We start from the raw sequence: 24385 nt of genomic DNA, 5'->3' as shown, positions 1-24385 counted from the left end.
TCATCTGAGGGGAAAATACATATTTTCAGTCATCATTTTAAATTGTTAAAAACCTATTAGACGGTAAGATCACAGTAAACACACAACTTCAATATGCTCTAATTCTGTGCAATTTATGAGATTTAAGCAAATATCAGTGAGAGTTTTAATTTGGATCTCCCAACAGCTAGACAGGATTATTGTGAATGTAATAGTTTTATGTTCAAGAGGGATTCTGCTGTATTAAACTCTTTGTTAAACAAATCAGTCAAGCTCTCTCTCTGGAATTTTAATTTGCACCTTTGTAGATGAGCAGTGTTTCACTTTTAATGTTTGATTATCAGCACGTACTTTAAAGAGGCAAGATCTTACTACTTAATATGAGTTTTCTTTCATTTTCACTTGAGCAGAATTATATTTTAGTCCAAAAAAGGTTATTATTGCCTTTAGTTACGTATCTCCCAGGGCATTTAATTTGCAGTAAAAAACGCTCTGTAAAAAATGTTGCCATGTTGTCAACTTAACTAAAATCTGTTTTCCGTTAGGCTGCAATGTTTGCTATCATGTTAACTGCAATAGCCCCCTCCTTTACCAATAGCAGTCAATAGCAGTGCTCTCAGCAGCATCACCAGAATTGGTCTGGACACAGAAATACAGGTCTAAAACTTCCATGACAAGACAGCTCACTGCAAGACCCTTCAACTTTTTTAATGCTGTCTCACTCTGATTCTTTGCTGCCAGGTAGGTAGCACATAAATGAGTCCTCTTATCTCATCCTGATTTTTAGATTTGCTTTCTTGCTCTAGGTCCAGTCCAGAATTTGAGAAACACTTCTAAGCCAAGAAGGACTCCTCCATGCCCCTAGCTCCCTGGCCATTCCTCTCCGCTGCCACTCAGACTCGCCGTGCAAACTGCAGGCACACGACCTTGTTTGCTTTGCCAGAAAACGCAACAGCGGCTCCAAGGACTCCCCACTCATACAGACCCCAGAACTATTTTCATCAGTAAAGTAAGGTCTGAAGCCTTTTAAAAGATCTTTATGAAATTGTATAAGAACAATTACGCCACTGTCTTAAGTCTCACAAGAAAGACTAAAAGACTGTAGACTAATAATAACTAATCATTTGCGCGTTCTTAGAGGCTACAAAACCAAAAAGTTAAGTTCTTGCTCTAAATAATGCTGTGTAGAAGCCTAAGCTTTGGTCTCATACATCCAGATGGATGTTCTGGATATTCTGGAATGGGCAGGTCTCTGCCACCTCTCTTTATCTCCCTTTCTCTCATGTCCTGACCAGACAGTCCTGATTCTCAGAAAATATTGCCAATAAAAGATTAATCACAACTGATGTGTTCCCCTCACCTCAACTTTGGTTTCACTGTTCTGGCATTTTCCAATAAAAACCTCTGCCAAAAATGCTCATCCAGCTCTGGCTGCTGTTGAATGCCTGGAGAGTCTCAGTGGAAAATTAAACATCTCCTCACTGTTGGATGGAAGCCTACGACAAACGTATTTTTAGCACAGAAACAAGTAGTGAATGCTAGGTATGAATGTGCAACCACTTCTGACCTTCTCTGAGACATGGCTACCGTACCGTGTGGGAAGAGAGAAGGCAAGCTTATTTCACTCATGATGAAACCACGAGATCAATTCCAAACCTCTCCTTTTATTCACTGCATATGGGTAACTGTCTCAAACTTTCCTTCAAAGGTAAAATTTAAGTTTAAGTCCTAGCTAATGCCACTCTTAATTAGAAATGAGTAATGACATACCTTATATAAGATTTCATTCCCGACTTCAAAAGGAGCTACCTAGGTTTGTTTGGTGTCTTTACTTTGAAGAAAATGTCTTTTATTACTTATTTTAGTACAACACATTAAAATCAAATATCTCCTGTAGCAAAACGATTCAAGTCCCTGGAACTCAAATAATTTTCTAATAAAAAATGCATGAGACAAATAAATGCACTTTATGTTCCACAAGAAAAGGCAGTTTCAACAGGCTAATGCTCAGAGAAAATTCATTTTATCAACCAGCCATTTCATTCTTTGGTGCTGTTACAAGCTCCTCGCGGTTGCTAAGCAACCATAATTCATCGTACCTTTTAATGGATACTCTGCTACTGCTGAGAACATTAAGGTGAAGAGAATAAATGCCTTGGGTGAATCTTGAAATCTTTCATTATGCATGTCATTCTATTTCTGTAATGCTATAATGCTGAAATGTTTCTGTGGCAGGAAACTGAGTTGTGGTAATTGCATATTCCACTCATATATGTTTTGTAAGCAGAGCAGCACGTACTTGTCTAAAATGAGCTATTTCTAACATGATTGAAATTGGACTTTTCTACTTCTAAAGGTAGTAAATAAATCTGAGGGGAAAAAAAAGAATGAGTCTGGAGTAAAATGTCTTGAAATTTTCAGCAAGAGTGACAAAATCCTATGGCATAAATTGAAAGTAATCAAACAGGCTTGATTGTAACGTACAGTGGTATGTGAATATATGGTACACAAATGAAAATGCAAAAAACACTATAAAGAAACCATATATCCTGTGCAACTTGCATCTTTTTAAAACACATGACATTCAAAGGCAGAATGTATGTATGCTAGATCAGGCATCTCTCTCTGTATTATTAAAACAAACCTCAGGTTTCAGCTGCATGCAAATGACGACTATTATGTACATTTCCCACCTCTTCGTTTAGGGCCTTTTCTCCTCTTGAGAAATACTATCTTATACCAGCCAAGAGGGCACCAGCATGAATACAATTTCACAATTAGGTTTGTATTTTGCAAATAAATAGTAAAGACATTATAAGGTAAGACAGAGTGCTCAGATATTTTCAATGATGGATAGCACTACAAAACCCTAAGATGGATTTATTTCTATGGGTTCAACCTGTGTTTCTGATCCTGATTATCTTCTCTTTCACACCTACGTATACCAGGTGATGTGCTCTTAAAAAAGCAGCTATATGCAGGTAAGTTGTGAATTAGTTTTCCTTGTTTTCAACATTAGATTCAGGTTTGTATTTCATTTATTTTAGAAAAAATACAGTTAGCCTTGGGGAGAAACTGGTTACATTTTTTAATATGTACCTTTTAACTTCACTTTCCTCTTTACATGTCTGGGCTTATCATTGGAAACGCTAAGGGACAAGCAATATTTTCAGTTCTCTTCCTCAACCGTTTACAGCACTGCCCTACCAGAGGCTGGTGACCTCAAACTCATCTTGAAGCTGCATGGGCAGTAATCCTGCATTGTGCAGGGAGGACCGGTCGGAGAGCTCTTACAGCTCTATCTGTTTTGATGTTGGAAGGGAAGGACAAAGTCGAACATTTTGCTTATCCTGTCAATTGTGGTTGAGGAGCGATTTAAAATTTCCTTTGCTAATCTGCTATTTTTTTTACATAACTGCTGAATTTCTGAGTATTTTGGCAACACGATTCTTTCATCACATTGCATGAAGGTGGAAGACCTCCTTCTCTGAGAAACTTTTTGAAAGCTGTTCCTCAGGGAAGTGATCTGGAGGAAAAAGAAGGAGAAGATGTTGCATATACGCACACAGAAGAAGAGAAGAAACTGATGGGGTTGCAGGATGGAGTTAGAGACTTTGTCTCGATGTACTCTAAAGTGATTGTACTTGTTGAACAGCACAAGAGGAAACCAACACACAGTAGTAACAGGAAAAGTAGGAAAGAGTTAAGAGGTTCCAAATCGAGGATAATGCAAAGTTAAAATAAATGCATAAATATGTCAAACCAAATTATTTCTTTCCATTTTTTCTTCTTCTCAAGTATTGATATAACTCCACTTTCCACCAAAGGAAAGCATACTTGACTTTTCTCTCCCCCTCTTTGAAAGCGTACTTGAATTTTCTTTCCCCCTCTTTTCTTCTTCTTCCCTCCTTATTCTTTCTTGTGTCTACTACTAGTGACAAGAAACAAGAATGTATGTTTTATAACCACTGCCTGATTACCCTCCAGTAAGGAAAATGTTGCCTTTCCTCAAACCGCTGATGTTTCCTCCAAAAAAGTCCACTGAAGTAAAAGGGTGAGATAAAGGAGCAGTAGCTTAGCTGTCTGATTTTCAAAGACTGTTTTACCCTTGTAAATGTAATTTCCTGATGTAAATCACTCGCTCCCTTTGCTCCAAACATTTGCTACGCATAGTTTCATTAGTGGAGTCTGCATGCACCTGAAGAATGGCTCAAAAATTGTGTCTCCTAATGATTCTCCTTGTTCTTTTCTGCTGCTTAGAGGATGGTGATCCCAGTGAGGAGCTACACCCTGGAAAAGTCTTAAAAGGCAGAACACTGAACCACTTCCAACTGTTCATATTCTCCTACTTAGGTTATCAAAACTTTGGGAACAAATAGTGGACTTCCACATGGGAATAACAGATGTGGAATCATAGCAGTCATGCTTGAAAGTCTTCCTGAAAAACATTTTGTTACATTTCTTGGAATCACTTGATCCCATCTACAGAAAGACAGGGGCAAACCCAAAGCTTTATGTCATCTTAAATTGGAATAATGTCTTAGGTGCAGCAATATGATGAATGCTACTTATATCTTTCAAAAGCGATATTACTTTCTCTTGAAACATTTAATTGTGACTCAGATACATGCTTACGGTTGATCAAATCTACAATTCCTAAAGTTAAGAAAATTTATGCTTAGGTAATTCCACATTTCCTCTGATGCAAACCTGCTTTAGCCAATGTCTTGCAGTTTTAACAAGGGTCAAAAATAATATTATAAAAGAATGCAAGATTAATATTTTAACCCTCACTGTGAAGTAAAGAAGAAGGACACTTAATATCATTTATCAAAGTAGGAAGAGAACAGCAAACTGAGACCTAACCACTGGAAGGTCACAGCCAATAACATCTCTGCAAATAGAAATGGGTTGCAGAAGCATCAAATGCAAATTACTGTTTGCTGGAGAATTTTAATAGAGTTCTACGTCACATTATAAAATGTTTAATTGTAACCCCATTTTAATAACACCATCTGATTAAATGAAAAGACGCCTTGCTGATCGCAATTACAATCTGTCAAACTGCATATTTATTTACAGTTTGGTTTCCTAAAACCATAAGATAAAAAAAGGAAACTCTATTCAGCTTGTCAGCAAACTATAATTATTGTGTATCCTTCTGTCAGTTTCTGCATAAAACTTTTGGTTCTAAAATGGATCTAATTATAACTACATCAACATTTTTATAAATGCTTGCTTTCCCTTCTTTCCCCCCTCCCTCCTTCATCAGTGAATTCTTTGTCGCCAACTCAGGATGAAAAACTTCTTCTAAGTAAGTAACATTTGTTTCTCTATTTTATCTTTTCTATGCTAAGTTATTGTTAGAATACAGAAGACTCTATTCAATGTAAATATTATTTATGGCAGTGCACCTTCCTAGCACTGCACTCACGCAAAGCCACGGGATTAGGACTCTATTGGGTTTTTTCTGCTTTGGCATTAATGTCTTGAAATCAGCTGAAAAACTCTTTCCAAGTATATCATGTAGCTCATCTTCTACAAAGTCTATTTATTGTAATTTATAACCTTTCACATGAAACAATTTGCCAGACAAACAAGAAATGAGTCCAAATGTCTGAACATTACTGTATGTATCAACCAGTTATACAAATTACATCTCAAAGAAAGGTCTATTAAATCATCCAGCCCATCTCCCAGCCAGTGCAGGACTTTCCCATACATATGTTACGGTGCTTTAACACTACCTGGCAGACTACTCTGATGACATTAAAGGGTTTTTTTTTCCAACCTTCACCCATTGCTTATTTTTATCCCATTACGTGCAGTGACATTCCTTAAGTATCATAAACATCTATTCCTTCAGCCTAACTTTCTAAGTAATGGATGATGATAAATAAATATAATACTGAAAATATGCACATAAACAATTTCATAAAATAACACACTATAGCTGAACCTTCAAGAAGAATTATTTTGCTCAGTGTAGGTTATGGGCTAATACAATCTGGATCATGATTACATGCTAATAAGATTTGGGAAAAGCTGATTATTTTTCTACTGTTTCTTAAATGGTCAACTCAAGCTGTGAACCAAAACAGTCTGAGTTAATATACGTCCTCTTGATTATTTATTTTCTAGCTGTTCCATCAACATCTATTACCTATCATTCATTCTTAGATAAATATACATTTTATAAATATAAATATACACATATATAAGCACACTTTAAAAATAAAAATAAACAAAAGACAACTGACTGCTGGGTTTTATGTATACAGTGAAGTAGATGAATTTTTAAGGTTGAGGACCTGTACCCAGAGCTTGCCTGAGGAGTCTGTGCAGTTGCCCTTCAAGGAGTTCTCTAAAAAATAAGTTAGACAAACATCTGTCAGAAATGACAAACGTATGGAGTATCCTGCTTTTGGGGAGATGACCTTTTAAAGTCCTCCCTTGGACTAGATTAAGGGAAGGACCTTAGGGTTCCTTCTGGACCAATTTCTGTAATTTGGTAAGTAACACAACATTAAGGCTGCACTGAGCCAGGATCCAAGAGGTCAAGTTACTCATGGAACTTTTTCCTGTAGCGCAGCTTTGCTATATTCAGTGTCTTTAATTATATGATATTCAAAATGATAAAAATTGTTTCAAAACAGCACATTAGATGATATCTCTTCAGTCTTGTTACAGCTTGCACTAGCTTTCCGCCTGTTACAAAGCAAACCATTTTAGAATTACGACGGCAGAGTGTGGATCATTACTGACAAATACTTTTGCTGACGCACCCTTAATCTAATATAATCTAAAATCTAAATTTTCGCAATTTATAAACAAATGAAAGCATCTGCTATAAGGCTATTTCTGTTTCTCTTGAAACTCTGGGAAAGCCCCTGCTAGAGTTGGACAGGATCAACATTAGGCCAGAATATTTCTGAAAATCCCGCTGAGATGTTCAGCCAGTCACAGAGCTCCTAAAACGCAGTTCAGAGGCAGAGGCCACAAACAACGAAGTTAGTGCAACAACACAGGCCACCATTAAAATTACACAGGCCAGGCCCTGGGCAGAGAACTTTCCCTTCCTGTGTTGTCCCCTCCCTGCATTGACGAAAGCTGATGGCGAGTGAGAAGACGCACGCGTGCTATGCCACCGGCCCGTAAGGCCTGGGACTGGCAGCCTGGGGCAGTGGAGCACCAAACTCTGCAATTAAACAGACACTTCGCTTCTCCCTCGAGCTGACTGCATTACAAGGGCAGGCGAAACAACCCTCCCATCTGTCCCACGGCTCTTAAATAAGGCTGCTGTATCACTTCCAGGTTGCATGATAGCTTAAAGGTCTCAGCTATCATTATATGCAGGCACCGTAATAGCTTTGTATTAGATGTGTAACACATGGCAGTTAATTCCTGCCTTTATCCTTTTGAGGACTCCTGCTAGTTCTAATATTGAAAGTTGCCTCTCACCACACTGCTGCCCACCTTTGTGTTACTGATCATCAAACATGAAATCAGCTCCTGGTAATACTTTCGTTATTATCGGTCCCACAATGTAGAGTCATCTTCCTCCTCTCCCTTAAGATTTGTCTTTTTCAGCCTTTTTCAACTTGGGACTCATCTGTTTTAGTATACTGTGAATTACATTTTATTGGGGGTTTAATAACGTAAATGTCTTTCTATTCTACAATATAGTACTTGACAGATATGAGGGACTGATATTGCAAATATCTATTTGTACTTTTATTAGTACATTACCTTCTTAGCTAATTAGTGACTACCAAGCACTTCAAGACACAAGAAAGGCGCTACAGAAGAACAGAGTGCCGCTAGCATTATTTTTCAAATGCTGTGGGGTTTTTTTTTGAGAAAAAATAACTTTTTAAACTTTTGCCAGTGGTTATTTTACACTGTATGCTTTCTGTCAGGCAACTTAAGCTGCGCTTAATATCCAGATCAGCACTAAGCCTATTGCACTAAACACTTTTTATGCTACTTCTTAAGAAAGGGGAGTGTAATAAAATTCATTAAACTGAGATCCCACACTTGAGTATTAGGGCATGTGTAGGAGACTGAAGCTTAGTTACTGAGTTAATCTCTGGAATTCTTTATGTGTGAATGAAAGTAATCTTAAAATGTATTAGAAGGATGTCCCATCTTTGAATAAAAAAGTGTTGCGTTCTCATCAAGGGCCTGATCCTGTAAATCCTCCACGCAGAGAGCTTTTTTGCTAAAGGACCAGAACATCTAATTTCAAATGTTTTTTTCAGTTTAGGTAACTTTTGTAAGGATGAAGTGAAGGCACTTGTAGCCCAATATCACCACTGTCTGGAATTTTGAAGATGCGATATGGAGTAGCCTCACCTTGTCATCCATTAGGTATGCCATGTCTCACTTTAGCAACTAGGTTCCTTTACTAAGTCAAATAGCAAAGGTACCCATTATTAAAGTTACTGTCAGGCACTGCAACCTCACTCATAACCCAGGGATTTGGTAAAAAATTTCTATGATGCAGCCGTGTGCAGTAGGGTGATTAGATCTGTTGCATCTACTTCAATAATTTGGCTCTGGTTTCAGTCTCTGTTTAACATACAATGTGGATCCACAATTTGGGGAGAAGGGGGATGTTGCAGATGCTATATCCTGTCTTTTACAGGATGTTCATATATATGTATATATGTGTATCCATGTATATATGTATATGTATGTATGTACCCTAAGCACTGCAGTCCTTGTCATCAACATGAGCCGGCAGTGTGCCCAGGTGGCCAAGAAGGCCAATGTTATCCTGGCCTGTATCAGAAATAGTCTGGCCAGCAGGAGTAGGGAGGTGATCGTGCCCCTGTACTCGGCACTGGTGAGGCCGCACCTCGAATCCTGTGTTCAGTTTCGGGCCCCTCACTACAAGAAGGACATGGAGGTGCTGGAGCGTGTCCAGAGGAGGGCAACGAAGCTGGTGAAGGGCCTGGAGCACAAGCCTTATGAGGAGCGGCTGAGGGAACTGGGGCTGTTTAGTCTGGAGAAGAGGAGGCTGAGGGGAGACCTCATCGCGCTCTACAACTACCTGAAATGAGGTTGTAGCGAGGTGGGTGTTGGTCTCTTCTGCCAAGTAAGAAGCGATAGGACGAGAGGAAATGGCCTCAAGTTGCGCCAAGGGAGGTTTAGACTGGACATTAAGAGAAATTTCTTCACTGAAAGAGTGATCAGGCCTTGGAACAGGCTGCCCAGGGAAGTGGTAGAGTCACCATCCCTGGAAGTATTTAAAAGACGTGTAGATGTGGCGCTTAGGGACATGGTTTAGTGGGCATGGTGGTGTTGGGTTGATGGTTGGACTCAATGATCTCAGAGGTCTTTTGCAACCTTAATGATTCTATGATTCTATGATCTCCGGGTCAGGGCAGGCACACAGAGTGCCACGTCACTACCTCAAACACCTCCTTTGTCTCTTTTTCTTCCCCTCAGGTTGGTTGAAATAGGAATGTTGGGTACACACTGATAATATGTAAGATAAACTGTCATGACTTTGTTCACCTGACTTCAGATGGAAAGGGTTCGTTTTTGTGGGTTTTGTAACTGAAAGATATGCACCGGCATGCCTTAGAGATGTTCCTCACTCCATAAGGCTTCTTGCTGCCACTACATAAACTTTAAGTCCTTTTTTGTAACTGTGTCCATCCATGATAGGCACAGAAAATGAATTAAGAACATTCATTTTCATATCTTTATTGTCCAAATATAGAGGCAGCAGCAGGTACAACCTGCCATACACGCAGTTCAAAGGTGTGTGAGTGAGGCTACAGAGGTAAGTTCCTAAGTTGCACACATGTTGTTGAAGTACAGCATTACATTAGCACTGGAGGTTAAGGGTTTACACCCTGTCCCCAGGGAATCCCAACATGAGAAAGGGCATTTACATAGTGCGTCTGTACTGACTTTGCATAAATGAAGGGGGGAAAAAATAGAAAGGCAGACATCAAGCTAAAATTAACCTTTATGTTATAGAAAGGACCAGGGGAGGAGTTGACATCCTTATACTTTAAGCATTTCTTAATTGCCTTGAGAAAGAACAAGAACAAGGGATAAAAATAAGAAATGAGTTCTTTTTAATTGATGATTATTTCTCCAAATCTCAAAATACTACCAAGTAGAATCTTTCCTTCCCTCAGTAATATGCTTCCTCCGGCAGAAAGTCAGTGAAAAACTGAAATTATGATACTTAAAGTTCTGTAAAACCATTAAAACAGATAAAAAACCTGTGAGACTATTAATTGGACCTTTTAAATTCCTTCAACTCAGAAAAATCAAGAAAGCCAAGAATGTGTTTTTTCTCCTAAAGTGAATTAAAAATTTTGCTAAATATCTATGACTCCACATGGTCAAGACTAGGCGAGGAGAATTCACACTCCGTTCTAGCAGGTGACACCGTCATGAAGCTCTGGGTTGCTGGTGTCCCAGCCTTCAGCAGTCACACAGCACATCTGAACTTCCAGCATGTAAGTGGCAGCTTGAGTTAAGACAGTGCATGCCATAGTTGGACTGGTTTTGTCCACACAACGTATCTTTCTACTCCCTGAACAAGATGGTGTGAGATGATGAATGCAGTACAAATCCATGAAGGGTGTGCAGTCTTCTCAACTGCTTTCGAGTTTCAAGGAATGCAAATGCATGCATTTAAATAATGAAACAGGTGGAAGGAGAGGCTACTCCACCTGATGCACAAAACTCTTCCTTTCATCTTCACTGTGGGCTGCTTCTTCCTTTTTGTCTTCACAAAAGCATCTTCACAGTTTTCGAGAAAGACATTTCACTTCTATTCCCTCTACAGGCCTTAAGATCACTAAGATTTTTTTTGCCAAAGACTGAGTCTTCAGAAACATTTCATTATCTTGCTGTTCTCGACAACTACATGCAATGTTAAAAGCAGCAGATTAAAGTCAACAATCTCTGCTGCTGAAACCCCTGAATTTCTGACATTTTCTGAGAGTTATGTTTTCTCTATTTGCATACTCTATTATCTGTTTTGTTTGACACTTGCAGCTATGATGCTGCTTATGCATTAATCACTCCTGTGAGTACTTTACATGTGAGGTGTTGTATAATCTACCAACCGCAACTGAAGGCTTTCTCTCTGTGCCGCATTCATCATGTCTTAGCCTGTGCCTATCTGGTTAAAGTCTAAGAAACAATAATTAATTCTGCTACACATTTTTTTTCCTTACTTTTTTATGTAGCAAATAAACTCCTATCAGACAATGGGTAACTTGTGAAAAAAGTTCACCAAAGCATTTTCTACAGAAGGCTGTTTTCAAACAGAAAATATGCCACCTTGTTATTCCTTCTTGAAATTACACTGAAGTTGTTTTCCTACTGAATTTGTAAAATATGTGAGCCACATTGAGTCTCAACAACCACACTCAAATAAGCAGAATGCCGTATTTCCCAACTGACAGTAAATCAACAGCTTCACTGGCAATTTTAAAAATGAGACCTGGAATTATTCTAAAAAGAGTCCTGGTCATTTGTGTACAAATATTTTCCTACAGTAATGACCAAATATTTACTTGCTCTATCTTTAATGTAAGTTCTTAGTACTTACAGACAGAAAGTATAGCTTTACCAGATACTTTAAGACGAGAAAAAAAGCTAAGTTCGTGAAAAACACTAGCCACAAATATTCTGACAGCAATTCTAGTCCTAGTTGACCTTGAGAAGGTGGGGTCCATTGATAGCCTGCACCCACAGGGTGCTTTCTTCCACTCTTCTGATTTTCTCTTGGGAGGGAAAAACTGTAGGGGTGCTACCAGTTGAGGTGCTACCAGCGATGTTCCCCCTACCACATATACATGGACTAATATTTACTGCTGAGAGCCCCCGAGGGAAATGTGACCGACGGGAAGGTTCTGGGCCCCCCGCTGCAGTTGGGGGGTCATTAGACTAGTCCTAGATAGAGCACATCTTTTTGAGAGATGCTCCACTTGATTTCAATCCTTAGGTACAGAGAATCAACCACCTCCCATAGTACATTATCTAAATGGTAAATCTCTATCACTGTTAAAAATGCATTCTTTGTTTCCAGTCTGATTTTATTTAGCTGTAATTTCTAGACATCAGATGCTTTAATGGTTTTTTGTAGCACGGTGAAGAGCCTTCTACTAGCAGATATGCAATATGCAGGTATTTATAAAACCTTGATCAAGTTACATCTCAATCAGCTCCTCTACATATCCTTTCTGTTGTCTTTCTGATGACAAAAGACTGGAGCAGACATCAGAAGTAAGGAAAGATAAACATGATGTCCCAGTGCCCTGGATGGAATAAATCATCATAATTCTACTGAAGACAATAAAGTTATCCCAACTGACATCAGCTGAAGATTTGGCTGTGCATCCCTATAGTTAGGCTGCTTGATGAAACATACACTAACTATTGCAAGCTTTTGCCACACAAGGCTTATTTCAATGAGAAAATCCATCTTGTAAAATATGTTTTTTTTTAAAAAAAAAAAAAGGAAAAGAAAGATATCCTGCAAGAATACAAAGTTGCTTAATAAGAGAAAAAAAAAATACTTTAACACAAGGTGTTCCAAGACCTTAGCTTTATGATTTGGTGGTTCTGATGGCAATAACTCACTGCAATAAAATTTGGGGTAGCAGCAGGTCTATGTAGCATAACAGTAAATTTTGATGTAAACTGAAGACCAGAGCCTGGTAATGAGGCACAAATGTGAAGTATTCACCAGAGACTAAAAGTATCTTCTATCACCAGCATGCAATACAAGCTAGAAAAAAGTATTCAAGCATGATTCAAATCTCAACACTTAGATTAGAAGGGGCAAATCTTTTATTTTGTTATGAAAGTTATTCATCTTGTTCATCAGAAATACAAAATTTCTGTTTGACTCAGTAGTTTACACTAATGCTTAAAGGTGCCAAAAAAAATCAACCGTATAGGTCAGCCTCAGGATGAGTCATGAGTACTGAATTTAAACTAATATGTATGAAACTGGTAAAACAAAATCTCTTAAATATATCCCAGCTACAACAACAACAACCTCCTGTATTGGATTTATTAATAACTGTACTGTGAATAAGAAATACTAGCTTCATTCTACCTGAGATGAAAAATGAAAAAAAAAGTAGCTGTCCGCTTTCTTCACTGTTATACAGTGCCACGTTTTGTTTAAGATATTACTCTCTCATGGGCTGCATATCTAAAAAATATAACTCATGAAAAAGTATAATGTAATTGTTCAGGCTTTGATGAATTGGGGCATAATGTTACATAATTATTCATTGCCTTTATTCTTCTGTCAAAGTGTGCCAAAAAAAAAAAAGCTTTTTATTGCCTTTTTTTTTTATATAAGGACATGGGCCTTTGTGACATGCATTTTATTTTAAACTAATGCTTCTATTATTCCACATCTGAATAATTATAGTTGACATCATCTTCTCTTCAGTGTCCTAGAAGATCTTTAGCTCTAGTCCACTGTTACATATTTTATGCATTACATGAAATAAAATACCTCAAGATTTTGAAAATATTTATTTTAAAAACAGCAATGAAATTGTCTGTAATCACATTTTCTGCTCTGCTTTGAAAGCAGCATTATTCAATATGCCAGTGGTCTTTTCCATAAGAGCAACATATTAGAAATTCATGCTGCTCTAATATATCTGAATTCATTGATGTACTGCACTCCCCATAGACCTAAAGAAACATTTTTGCTTCAGTTTCGTATGTCCTGCACATTACCTACTATGTGGTGGTTGTCAAAACAGTTGTACAGTAGCCTTTGAATTCAAAGTGTGCCTTGACTGTATACTAAAAATGACAATAAACCTAAGTATATACATTTTGCTGGCTTTTCTTACCAGCACAAGTAGAGCATTTGGGAAATAAATCCCCTGATTTTATTGCCTTTTAACATCTCTTCCACTTTAAACTTCAAACCCAGAAATCTGAAGCATTTCAAGAAACTAAAATCTTTTTTATTTCTTTCTTGTAAATTTTCTATGGTATACCATCATGAGCCACATTTTCAAAAAGATCAGCACAAGATTATAAATGAAAGCATTCCAAAAATAGGTTTTTTTCCTCTATGTAAAAACAGCACTGTGATTTTTAACCCTGGTTTCTTGGGGAAAAAAGCAATCATCTATAAGATATACTAAAGAAGCTGAAATGTCTATAATTTTGTTAGAATGAACACACAGTAGAACTCATTTTATAGAACACATCCAAAAGCATTTTTACAGATAAACACACATTCTCATAGGGATGGTATATACATGCATTTGTTTGCAAATGTTAGAAGGGTATTTCTTGCGGTCCTTGGAATATTTCAGGAAAATTCATGCAAACAGAAAAGTGCTGGCAGGTCAAGCCCCAACTGGAACTGAACCAAACCTACATGGGGCTACCTTCAACTGTAGTAAATCAGGCAGGGATCCCTATTCCATTATATAGAAACAAACATGCCTACAGGACCATCAGTACATCTTCATTAAACAGCTCTATCTGTACTTAATTGGATCCACTTAAGAAACAGGAATAGAAGTTAAGTCCATTTTGAAGGAGGACTTTACAGAGCTCCCACATGGCTGGACCATGCTGGGGCTGGACCGTGTGTTCATATCACCGTGTGACACATTCTGCACAAATTCTGTAGACTTCTGAACCCCCAATATCCAGATATAATGAGCATCTAAAGAAATCTGTACGTGACAGCATGGTATAAATTAGTGTGCATGTGCATGTGTGTATATATGCCTGTATGTCACCTAAGCAGAAAACAGAAATACACAAACATAGAAGCCAATATATGAACTGATAGCAGACTAATGAGAAAGAGAAATTTCAGTGATTTTTTTTTTTAAAGTAGTGAGGGTGCAATAGGACATCCAATCAATCAAAAAAACTTCAAAGGCAGCTAATTCCAAATTTAAGTATCAGACACAGTAAATGGCAATGGGAATTTTTCATCGCCCAGCATTGTAAAATTTTTCAGAAAGAATTCCCACAGTGTAAAAAATCTGTAAGAAGCTGATCCCTAATAAGAATTCACTGAGCTGATAGTGGACTCTTATTGTGTATGTTTAAGCACTTCCACAGAAGAGAATTCTTACAGAGCTTGGGGCAAATCCTGCAGTCCTTCCTCAAAGGGATTTCATCTGCAGCTTGGTGGGAGTGCTGCACAGTATGAAACCAGGACTTCTAATGGGGGGAGTTTTGAAGGATTTTTAAGAGGGGTACATCCTAGATTTTCAATCTGTCCAAAATCATGGAAATCCTCATCTGAAAACACCTGGTAGCTGAGATGAAAGAAAAATGCTACAGTTAGTGTACAAACTATTTTCCTACTTTGTTTCTGACCTCACTGTCTTTCCTTTCTCTTGTTTGGCTAGCATTAATTAAGGCTTTTTCTATAAAAACACCAACTGAAAACCACTCACTAGTTCTAACACAGACAAAAAGGAAGGTATTATTGCTAAAATACCAACATGGGTTAAAAACTGGCTAAAAGGAAGGATGTTGAAAGTAAAAAAAAAATAGACCAGATTCAATCAGAGGCACATTGCACTGCAGCTGAATTTGTCCCAATATAAGTAAAATTTGCTGAAGATGTGAAATTAATTAGGGATAGAGAACAGCCAACAGATTCATTTCTAAGAATAATTTTTCTGAAAATGCTCATTAGTGCCCTGAAAAATGAAGCGAGATAGGTGGTTTCCAAATACACCAAGCGGTAGTTGATACACCAGAAATTATATGGCACCAAGGGTTTAGATAGATTGTAGAAACTTACACATTATTTTCTATGTGAGGCAATATAAAAGTGATTTAGGCAAGTACCTGCTAAATGGATCAGAGTTTGATGAGACAGTAAAAAGGAAACTTAGAGATGAGTAATAGCAAGAGAAAAGAGTCATATTGAAGAAAAAATGTAAAAGGTTCTGGATTATAAAGAAGAGCTTCAAAGCTAAGTAAAGAATGCTAAGTCTACAAAATCCTCAGTCTTTCTTCATCAATTGAAAGCAAAAAGGACAATGGGGCCATTCTATTCACTGAAGAAGTCACTGAATTCGCTGAAGAATTATCTCCCTCAAGTTAATTCCTCTCAAGTTATCAAATTCAAGTCAGAGGAACTATACTGCCAAACAGTGTTTGAACCATACAAAATTGTGGTGTTAACATCCTACCAGTTGTACTAATGTGAGATGTAGCTTAATTCCCTTAACAGACAAGCCAGTTTGAGTTCAAACTAGTGCTAGTTAAGAGGCCCTCTTGTGTGCGAAGGGCATGCAAGTTAGGGATAACAGTTGACTTAGTCCATGATACTTCAAGGATCATGCTTTATTTATTGAACGAATCCTCAGAAATGACTTTTGAGGTCATTTTCTTGAGGTCTGATTTTCATTTTTTCCGATCTGCACCGAGTCCCAATAGCGAAATTGCCTAGTTATATTAATTCAGCTTTTTTGTATTTGCCCTCAATGCAATAATTCACTGTGATGATCTACAAACTCTCAAGGCCCTTTGTTCAGAGCTTGTTGCAAGAGGTTAATGTGGAATATCAGAGCTTAAAAGAATGCATAGATTTGAGCCATAGCCATGGCTCAAAAGAGGTCAATTCAATGAAACACTGCTTGTCTTGACCGGAGTGCCAAGCGTTTCTCTTACTTTTTCAAGTCCTTTCATGGCTCTGATTCTCAGAACCCCACACAAGATTTAGCTCATGTTCTTTAATGCATGCCATCAGCTTTGTAGAAATGCAAGCAAAATTAAAAGCATTTCCACGAAGTATATTTATATTTCTCTATGAAAATCTGCCTCTCCCCCTCTCCTCCCATTATTGAACATAACCCTGGGGTCAGATTCTGACCTCAAACACAAAGTGTGTAACATCCTAGTAAATCAATAACAACTGAGCAGCACATAAGAAGCCAAGACTAGCCCCCCTGCAGTACATCTTGTCGGACATCCTCAGAGAGAATGCACAGCTCCTTGAAATCAAGGCAGCTTTATTTTAATTAAGTTGCAATGAAGCCCTGTGCCAAGGCAGATTTTTGTTGTAAACTAACTTTTTTCCAGCCACCACGGCCCCCCCGCCCCTGGCTCTGGGGCTGTTAGTCTGAGGGTCTGATGGGGAGCTGAGCCTAGGTCCCTCAGCCCACAAACCTCCATATGCTGCCTCAGCTCTCAGGCTCACAGGACTGATTTTGGTTTTTTAGGTAGTGGGATGGGGAGCTAGCAAGCTGGAAGCCTAAACAGCCTCAGTCCCTAAGCACAGACCCTCCCAGTTGGGACACGGTGCCCTAAGCCTCTGAGCCTCCAGTGAAAAGCCTAGACCCTTGGATCTCTAGGAACAGCAGATGCTTAACGTCGGCTGTCCGGATCTGCAGTTCCTGGGCAGCCCATCTAGCAGACTGCCTGAAGTCCAGTGAGACCCACAAAATGCCAGGCCCCATCCTCTTCCATGGGATTTTTAACTCTTTGGCTTAGAATTGTACATTGACGTGAAATAATGCCCTCTTTTGTAAAATGGTCTTGTTTGGAGCTGCTATGCAAGGAGTATACTAATTATTTGTAGAGCCCACTTGAAAATGTAACATGTAAAGTAGCTCTGCAGTTGTTGCAAGCAATTTAACATTCAAAGAAGTGATTTATAATATCAGGCTTCCCAAGATTATGACCATAATGACTATCTGACAGACTTTATAAGCAAATCGTCCAGTCATTTCAATTGGATTCTGGCTGGCTAAGGACTGGGAACTGTAAAAAGGCTATAAGATTTGGCCTAGAATCAGAAATAACATTTGCTGTTTTCCAAACGTGCGGTAAACAAGAAAGGAGATATTAAATTTTTGTACATCTCTCAGCACATGCAAATGAGAATGGAAAGAGCCTCGTCAGACGAACACAGAACAACGGCCATCTGGATCCAAACCCTGCTCCAGCAGGAGTCAAAGCCTTGAGCCTCCTTTTGTCGTTATTTGCATCCGTGTAAAACAGGAGTAATTCTACTCAAGGCAGCAGGTAACATCCTGGCTTTGAGGAACTCAGCTGTAAAACCCCCACCGACTTCAGTGGGGGGGGAAGATTTGACATAGGGAGTGCAATGTAAAACCCAGAGTCAGGCCAGCTCACTCCATGGCTTGAGTGGTGCAGGAGCTGGCCCCTTGGAGGATTTCAAGCAGGTCTGTATTTCCACGACTTCGCAACTTAAAGTAGTACAGAAGGGAAAGACTAAAAATGCTTACCACAGAGAGAGAATTGGAAAGGAGTGCCCCATCTTGGCCAAGCATGTTGGAAACTGTAATTTCGGGTAGATCCATGTTTTGTGGGTGGAATGGAAGGAGGCCATTGTGGTTCATGGGATGACACAGAGAGTGGTACCCAGACTCTATCTCATTCAAGTGCACCAGGGAGTGGTCAGGCAATGACGGAGGAGTTATAGGAGGTATGTTAAAATCTTCACTTTCAAGACTTGGGCCAGGAAAAGACTGAAAAAAAAAAAGGAAAGTACTATGAAAATCATACGAATACTGATCAAGAAAAATAATAAAAGTCACACAAAACAAACAAAAAGAGCCCAACTCACATACTTCTAAGCAGGAGCTTCAATTTAACAAAGAGAATATTTTAAACACCCATATATTATAACAGTGGAGTTTCACCATTATGTATGGAAGAAAAATTGCCTCTAAGGCATAAGAATCTCTGATACTTTCACAGCTTCCATTAGAAAAAGATTTTTTTTAACCAAGCTGAATTCAGATTTCAAGGGTCCTATTAAAATTTTCCAAGAGTGTTCATCTAGCTGAATACCTTTTTCATGGGAATTGTGGAAAAAGGAATGCAATTTATAAAATTAACATTGGCTCAAAATGGTTCATAAGACTCCCTGCTACTCAGATCAAGAATTATATAGTGAAGAAGAAAGATACTGCTTTTAGGCTTACAGGAGAACCACGCATTTGTTCTGCTACAAAGAAAAACAAATAAACACAGAAATAGTACATACTTTGTATGAATATACTTTGTGTTTACAAAAATACATTTATGGTGTCTCAAAAACACTGATTTTTCCTTTCTTAATCTATAAACTCAATGATACATACATTTTGTCAGTCATCTAAATGAGTTAATCTACAAAACAAGTGTTTAGTCTTTTGTTGTCGGCTGCCATTAAGTCATCCAACTCAATCTGATCCAAGGAAAAGCCACAGGCAAAGTCAGAGTAATGCACCAAGGTGGATAATTGCTATTATTTATCTACGTTCTTTGTACGGCAGGTAGGCTCATTTGGGGGATAGAGATGGGTATGCTTATATTTCTTAAAGGAAAAAGGTGAGCAGGGTTAGATACATGATCCAAATCAAGAGTTAAAGGGATCAGTTACAGTGGTTCAGCCTGAAAGCCTGCTCTGCTTTTCTGAGAACAGCCACAGTTCCCATCTCCTTTGCAAGTGATCAGCCTTTGCACATCCCACGCCCACAGTCACGAGGTTTATAGCACAGAGACTAGATCCACCCTTCCTGCCCCTCTGCAGCAACACAGCCCTGCTCCGAGCGCTGCTTTTGTTAATTCTGGAAATGCAAGGATTTAAATACGTTCTGCTCCTACGAAGTGTCTTCAGAAAAGATGAAAAGCAGGGCACAATTTCAAAAAGCAGCTATTAGAAGAAAATGTTTTTCCCGATACAAGTTTGCAAATGGAGGACAGTATGGTGTATGAATTCATGCAGAAGGACAAGGGAAGAATCAATGCCCAATTATAAACAAAGGGGTTTTTCATTAGTCATCATAGTAATACTGTCCTCCTCGATGCCTGAGGTTACTCTCGTCTGTATGAGCATGGATATAAAAACTTAAATCAGACCAACAACAAACAGCGTTACATGTTTTCAGTGAGCTGCTGAACACAGTAGAACCTACTCTAGTGCACCTTGTCATGGTTTTGTTGCTTTGCTTGTTTCCCAGCAAGGTTTACACCTCTGTTACCAAATATCTCAGTATGAAGTAGAACAGGAAGGCTAGACTGCAAAGGCCAAAGTAAAATCCCAAAGAATGAAAACAACAGGACAGGGAGAGGAAAAGGTCTGGCAGTGATACCGCCATCCTTATGCGTGCGGATTTTGATCCTGCCTATGCTTTCCAGCTGTGTTTCTCATCTCCAGCACAGGAGTTTGCTCTCCCTTTGCACCTGCCCTCTCCTTAAGGGGAAGCTGGTGTGAGCCTACTGCTATTGGTAAGTCATATTTGCCCCTGCTTTTTTGCCCCATGACGCAGCCATCAGCAGAGACATTTTCAAGGGAGGAAATATGTACAGTAAAAATAGACCCTCACTAAATGGAGAGGACACTTACCCATGACAAAGAGAACACGTCATATTTACTCAACCACAATGGACAAACTGTGCAAAACCAAATAAAAGTATTATGGACATAGTGTATACACTGTTTGCTAATTACTATTACATTAAATTGATGATGAAAAGAAAGGTGTCTGAAGTGAGCTTAAGGTCTAACACCACAATAACAAAGCAGCGAGGAACAGAAATAAAGGAAGGGACAACATCCATAATGCTCTTTTGGACCAGCACTATCCCACACAAGTACACTTAGATTTGGTTACTGTAATCTTGGTGAGTTTAGACCCATGCAACCTACAGCTACCAGGAGGGATTCATGAGCTGTGAAAAGAAGACATTTTGTGTTCAACCACTGTCTTTTCTACTGTCCCAAAAGACTGATGGCCTCAAAAGAGTTTTCTCTCCCGTGATTTTGCAGGTACAAAGAAGTGTTAACTCAACATTTGTTTTCTCTCTCTCTCTAACTATCCTAGTGAAAATACCTTGTGCCGCATCTTTGCTGAAACAAGATGTCTCAACACCTTCTAGAAGAGGAAGAGATCTGCCCTCCTACTTTCTTTAAGGAAGAGTAGGACAAGGAACTACAGTATTCTCTCACCACTTCTTTAACAAGAAGAAGAGACCTCAACTTACATTCGCTACTAAAAGCAAATATTCCTAAACCAAATATTGACAGGCTGTTTGTGCCTACACCATTAACATTGGGGGCATTCAGCAAATCTGCTGTCTTATTCGTATACCTTTTTTGCATGCCATATGTGGATAGTCCAGGTTTTACTTTAGTTAGACTTTGATTTGCTGTGTTTTAAATGTGTCTTTAATTAGTAACACTTCAAAAATGATGGAAGCAATTGAACTGCCATTAGGACATTAGCTTCACTTATTAAAAAGGAAGTAGAACACTAGTGGCATAGAACTCCACAACTCAAGTTGCATCATGTGTAACTATATAATAATGTTATATGTATTATATGGGCTAAGCATTTTAAATAGATGGTTGCTCTCTGATTATTTTAAAAATCACACCACAGTTATTGCTTGCAAACCAGTTAGAGTGTATTTGATCCCACATCACTGTCGACTGCACTTAAATAAGCTAGGAGTAGTGTAGCAAAGGCAATAATAACACACCAAAACAACATATAATTCAAGCACTAGTACTTCCCATAATGTTTTTTCTTTTCTTTTTTCCCCTTTTTTTTTTAAAACATAAACTATTCTATTACTTCAATAAAGCTAGGCAGAATCCAAGCCATATGCTAATGGTATGGAGAGCTATCTGAAAGCATCTGCAGAGCACCCTATTCAGCTAACATTCTCAGCCAATTTGGTATTTCCATACTTAGTATGTGTGTATGTAACACATACAGACATAACTTCCTCAGGGAAGCTCCTTCAACAGTAACGTGACTCCAGTTTGTGTTGTCCAGGAGCATGGTTCAGACGCTTGTAATGACTTTGTACACGGGTACATCAGAAACGAATAATCCTATATACATTTGCAGCAAACCCAACATATCCCGCAAACAAGGCTGTTGCAACTGCACGTGGAGAGAAGAAGTGAGGAACAGGACAGATGCTTGTCCTGCCAATAGCAGCTACAAGCTTCAAACACCCTCTCCTAGTATCCTGCCATATCTCTCCTCGCCATTCGGAAAGCATTCTTGAGGAACCATCTGGACTCCCTTGATGCAACTGATCCAGTGCTGGCAATGGGCTCTCCTGGAATGTCATGTTGTTACCCAAAAAACATTTAAGGGAACTCCAGCACAAGGCCAGGCCCGAGGTTTTCCGTGCAGCAAGAGCTCCCGCTCCTAGGCCAGTCATCATCCTGACCCGACCCCTGGGCTTTTTAGAGCATCTCTTCTTCCAACCCAAGCCATTTATCTGGAATTTCTAATGAAAGCAGTTATCTACCATCAAAAGCATTAGGGAAGGCTACACTCCCTGTATCCAATTACAATTCATAAGTACAGCTCATATGTATTAATAATAAATGGTGGCCTGTAGCTTCAGCTCTGTTAGGTTTTTCTTGGGGGTGGGGAGGAAGTTTAGGGTCTCCCCCTCCAAGGGTTTTTCCCTTCATAGTTGGCTTTACTATCAGCAGGACTATTCAGAAAGACATGGAATAGCTCCTTTTCATTCTACTCGTCACAGAAATACTAGCAAGCTCGCCTTTTCACTTTTGAATCAAAAAAGAGTAGCAGTAAATGCTTTATTTACTTTACCACAGAGCTGCTAGGAACTTTGCCAGTGGTTTCGCTTTCATCTCATGACTGTGGGAGTGGATGAGGTGTTTATCAGCTCTTCAGTTTAGTGGAACTTCCTGGACCTTTATTACATTCCTGAGAGAAAGCCCTCTGCAAAGTAACACCATTAAACCCACTGCACAGCACTGAACAGACACGGGCTTTAATTTTACTTTATTATAAAGTAAGGTTTTTCATTACACCGGTATTTATTATAAGCAGATTTCAGTATTTTTCAGATGGGAGCTACACAGTGGGAACCTCAGAACTGAGCATCCTTAAATTTGGGTTATTTATAGACACAAAACTATGAAAAAGGTGTTTGAACGAAGGATGTCTTCCCAAATCTAAAGGACAATATTCTGTGTTTCTGGTAAAACATTTGTGACATTTCTGCCTCAAATGATGGAAACTTCATAAAGCAGATGATCTTTGAGATGACCACTCTGAGATCAAGATACCTCATTAGCTATGCCACCTTAGCCTATGATTTTATAAGAAAAGCTTGCCAGAATAAAATGATATGAACACTTAACCCTGATTCACTGTCCAACTCAAGTCCAAGCTTTTGTTCCTGAACAATGACCTTGTTGGTCCCCTTCAATTTATCTTTTATGCCACTTAGCCTGGCCAAATCCAGCAACAAGCTATGGAAGGGGGGCAAAACTCGGGGGGGGGGGAGGTGTATGTCAAAGGTCAGTTCTTTACCTTACCAACTTAACTCAAATTAGGGCTAAGCATCCTGCTGTGCTAATAACACACACAAACAAAATTCTAGTATTTATTTTTGAGGAACCCAGATACTCATTGTTATCAGGAAAATAAGGGAAATGCTAGCACAATCTGCTGCATAAGTACTGAGGAAAAGGGAGTAAGGTGAAAGAAGGAAATAAAAATAAAGCCTCTTTGCTTAAGTACTTTACAGTGATGACTGCATATTGGCCAGCAAAACTTACTTACGTTTCAAAATAATTTTAACAGAACTTTAAAAAGTAATCAGAGAAGGGAAGCCAAAGGAGATACCTCAAACAGACTGACTACAAGAGGCTGCAAGCATTCAAACATCCAATATAAATCCCTCTGGAAAGAGCAGAACCGTTACTATATGACAGCAGAGAAGACAACATACATTAAGTAAGTCTAATTCATGTGCTCAGTGGTTGCGTCAGTCACCATGCATATACTCATCAGAATCTGGTATTAGCAACAGTTCCTTAAAAATTGGGAATTTTCCTATAGATATTTAATTTAAATGAAATGAATGGTACTGCCAACTATGTAGAGCGTGTCTTAATTTTTCATTTGCACTAAGGCTTCTGCATCTGAACTGTGGAAAGATGCCAGTTTTTAAAAGATAGATGCTTCAGGCTGTCTCCTCTTCTATTATTGAACACATTGTTACATAACTGAAATACTTATGAATCGAGAGTAATGTAAAAACAATGAGCTCATTAGAAGAGGAAAAACAGCAATGTACCTTATGCACTTTTGAAAGTTAGGATAATATATTTGACAGCAGATATTTCTGAGACTTTTAATAGGATCAACCTTATCTCTAATTTCTAAATGGAGGACCTTCAGAAGCAAGTGTTTTTCAGCTTCTTTTGTCTCTGCATGAACAAGGCTTGATAGCTTGAGACTATAATGCATTACTGTGGAAACCTTCGGTCTGTTACATAAATCATCTTAATACTCAGCAAGAATTGTCCAACAGTGCCATTGATATGTTCAAGTCAATGATCCTGCAAACAATTTTTTTGTGTTTCTTCATATGGTAGACAACAGCAATAAAT

At 38.7% G+C, this 24385-nt stretch overlaps 1 protein-coding gene across 1 annotated transcript in view; it reads right to left on the bottom strand.

Annotated features, from left to right (window-relative positions):
* Positions 1-24385, bottom strand: part of TOX (thymocyte selection associated high mobility group box) — a 230523-nt gene that overhangs the window by 78374 nt on the left and 127764 nt on the right. The window contains exon 3 of the mRNA XM_075141792.1: positions 18231-18473. Within this exon, the coding sequence (XP_074997893.1) occupies positions 18231-18473 (243 nt within the window). The remainder of the gene's footprint in view (positions 1-18230; positions 18474-24385) is intronic.

This window comes from Calonectris borealis, chromosome 2, assembly GCF_964195595.1.
Source record: "Calonectris borealis chromosome 2, bCalBor7.hap1.2, whole genome shotgun sequence".
Classification (NCBI taxonomy): Eukaryota; Metazoa; Chordata; class Aves; order Procellariiformes; family Procellariidae; genus Calonectris; species Calonectris borealis.
Note: the sequence above shows the minus strand (reverse complement) of the source record. Positions and strands in the feature narration are given on the sequence as shown.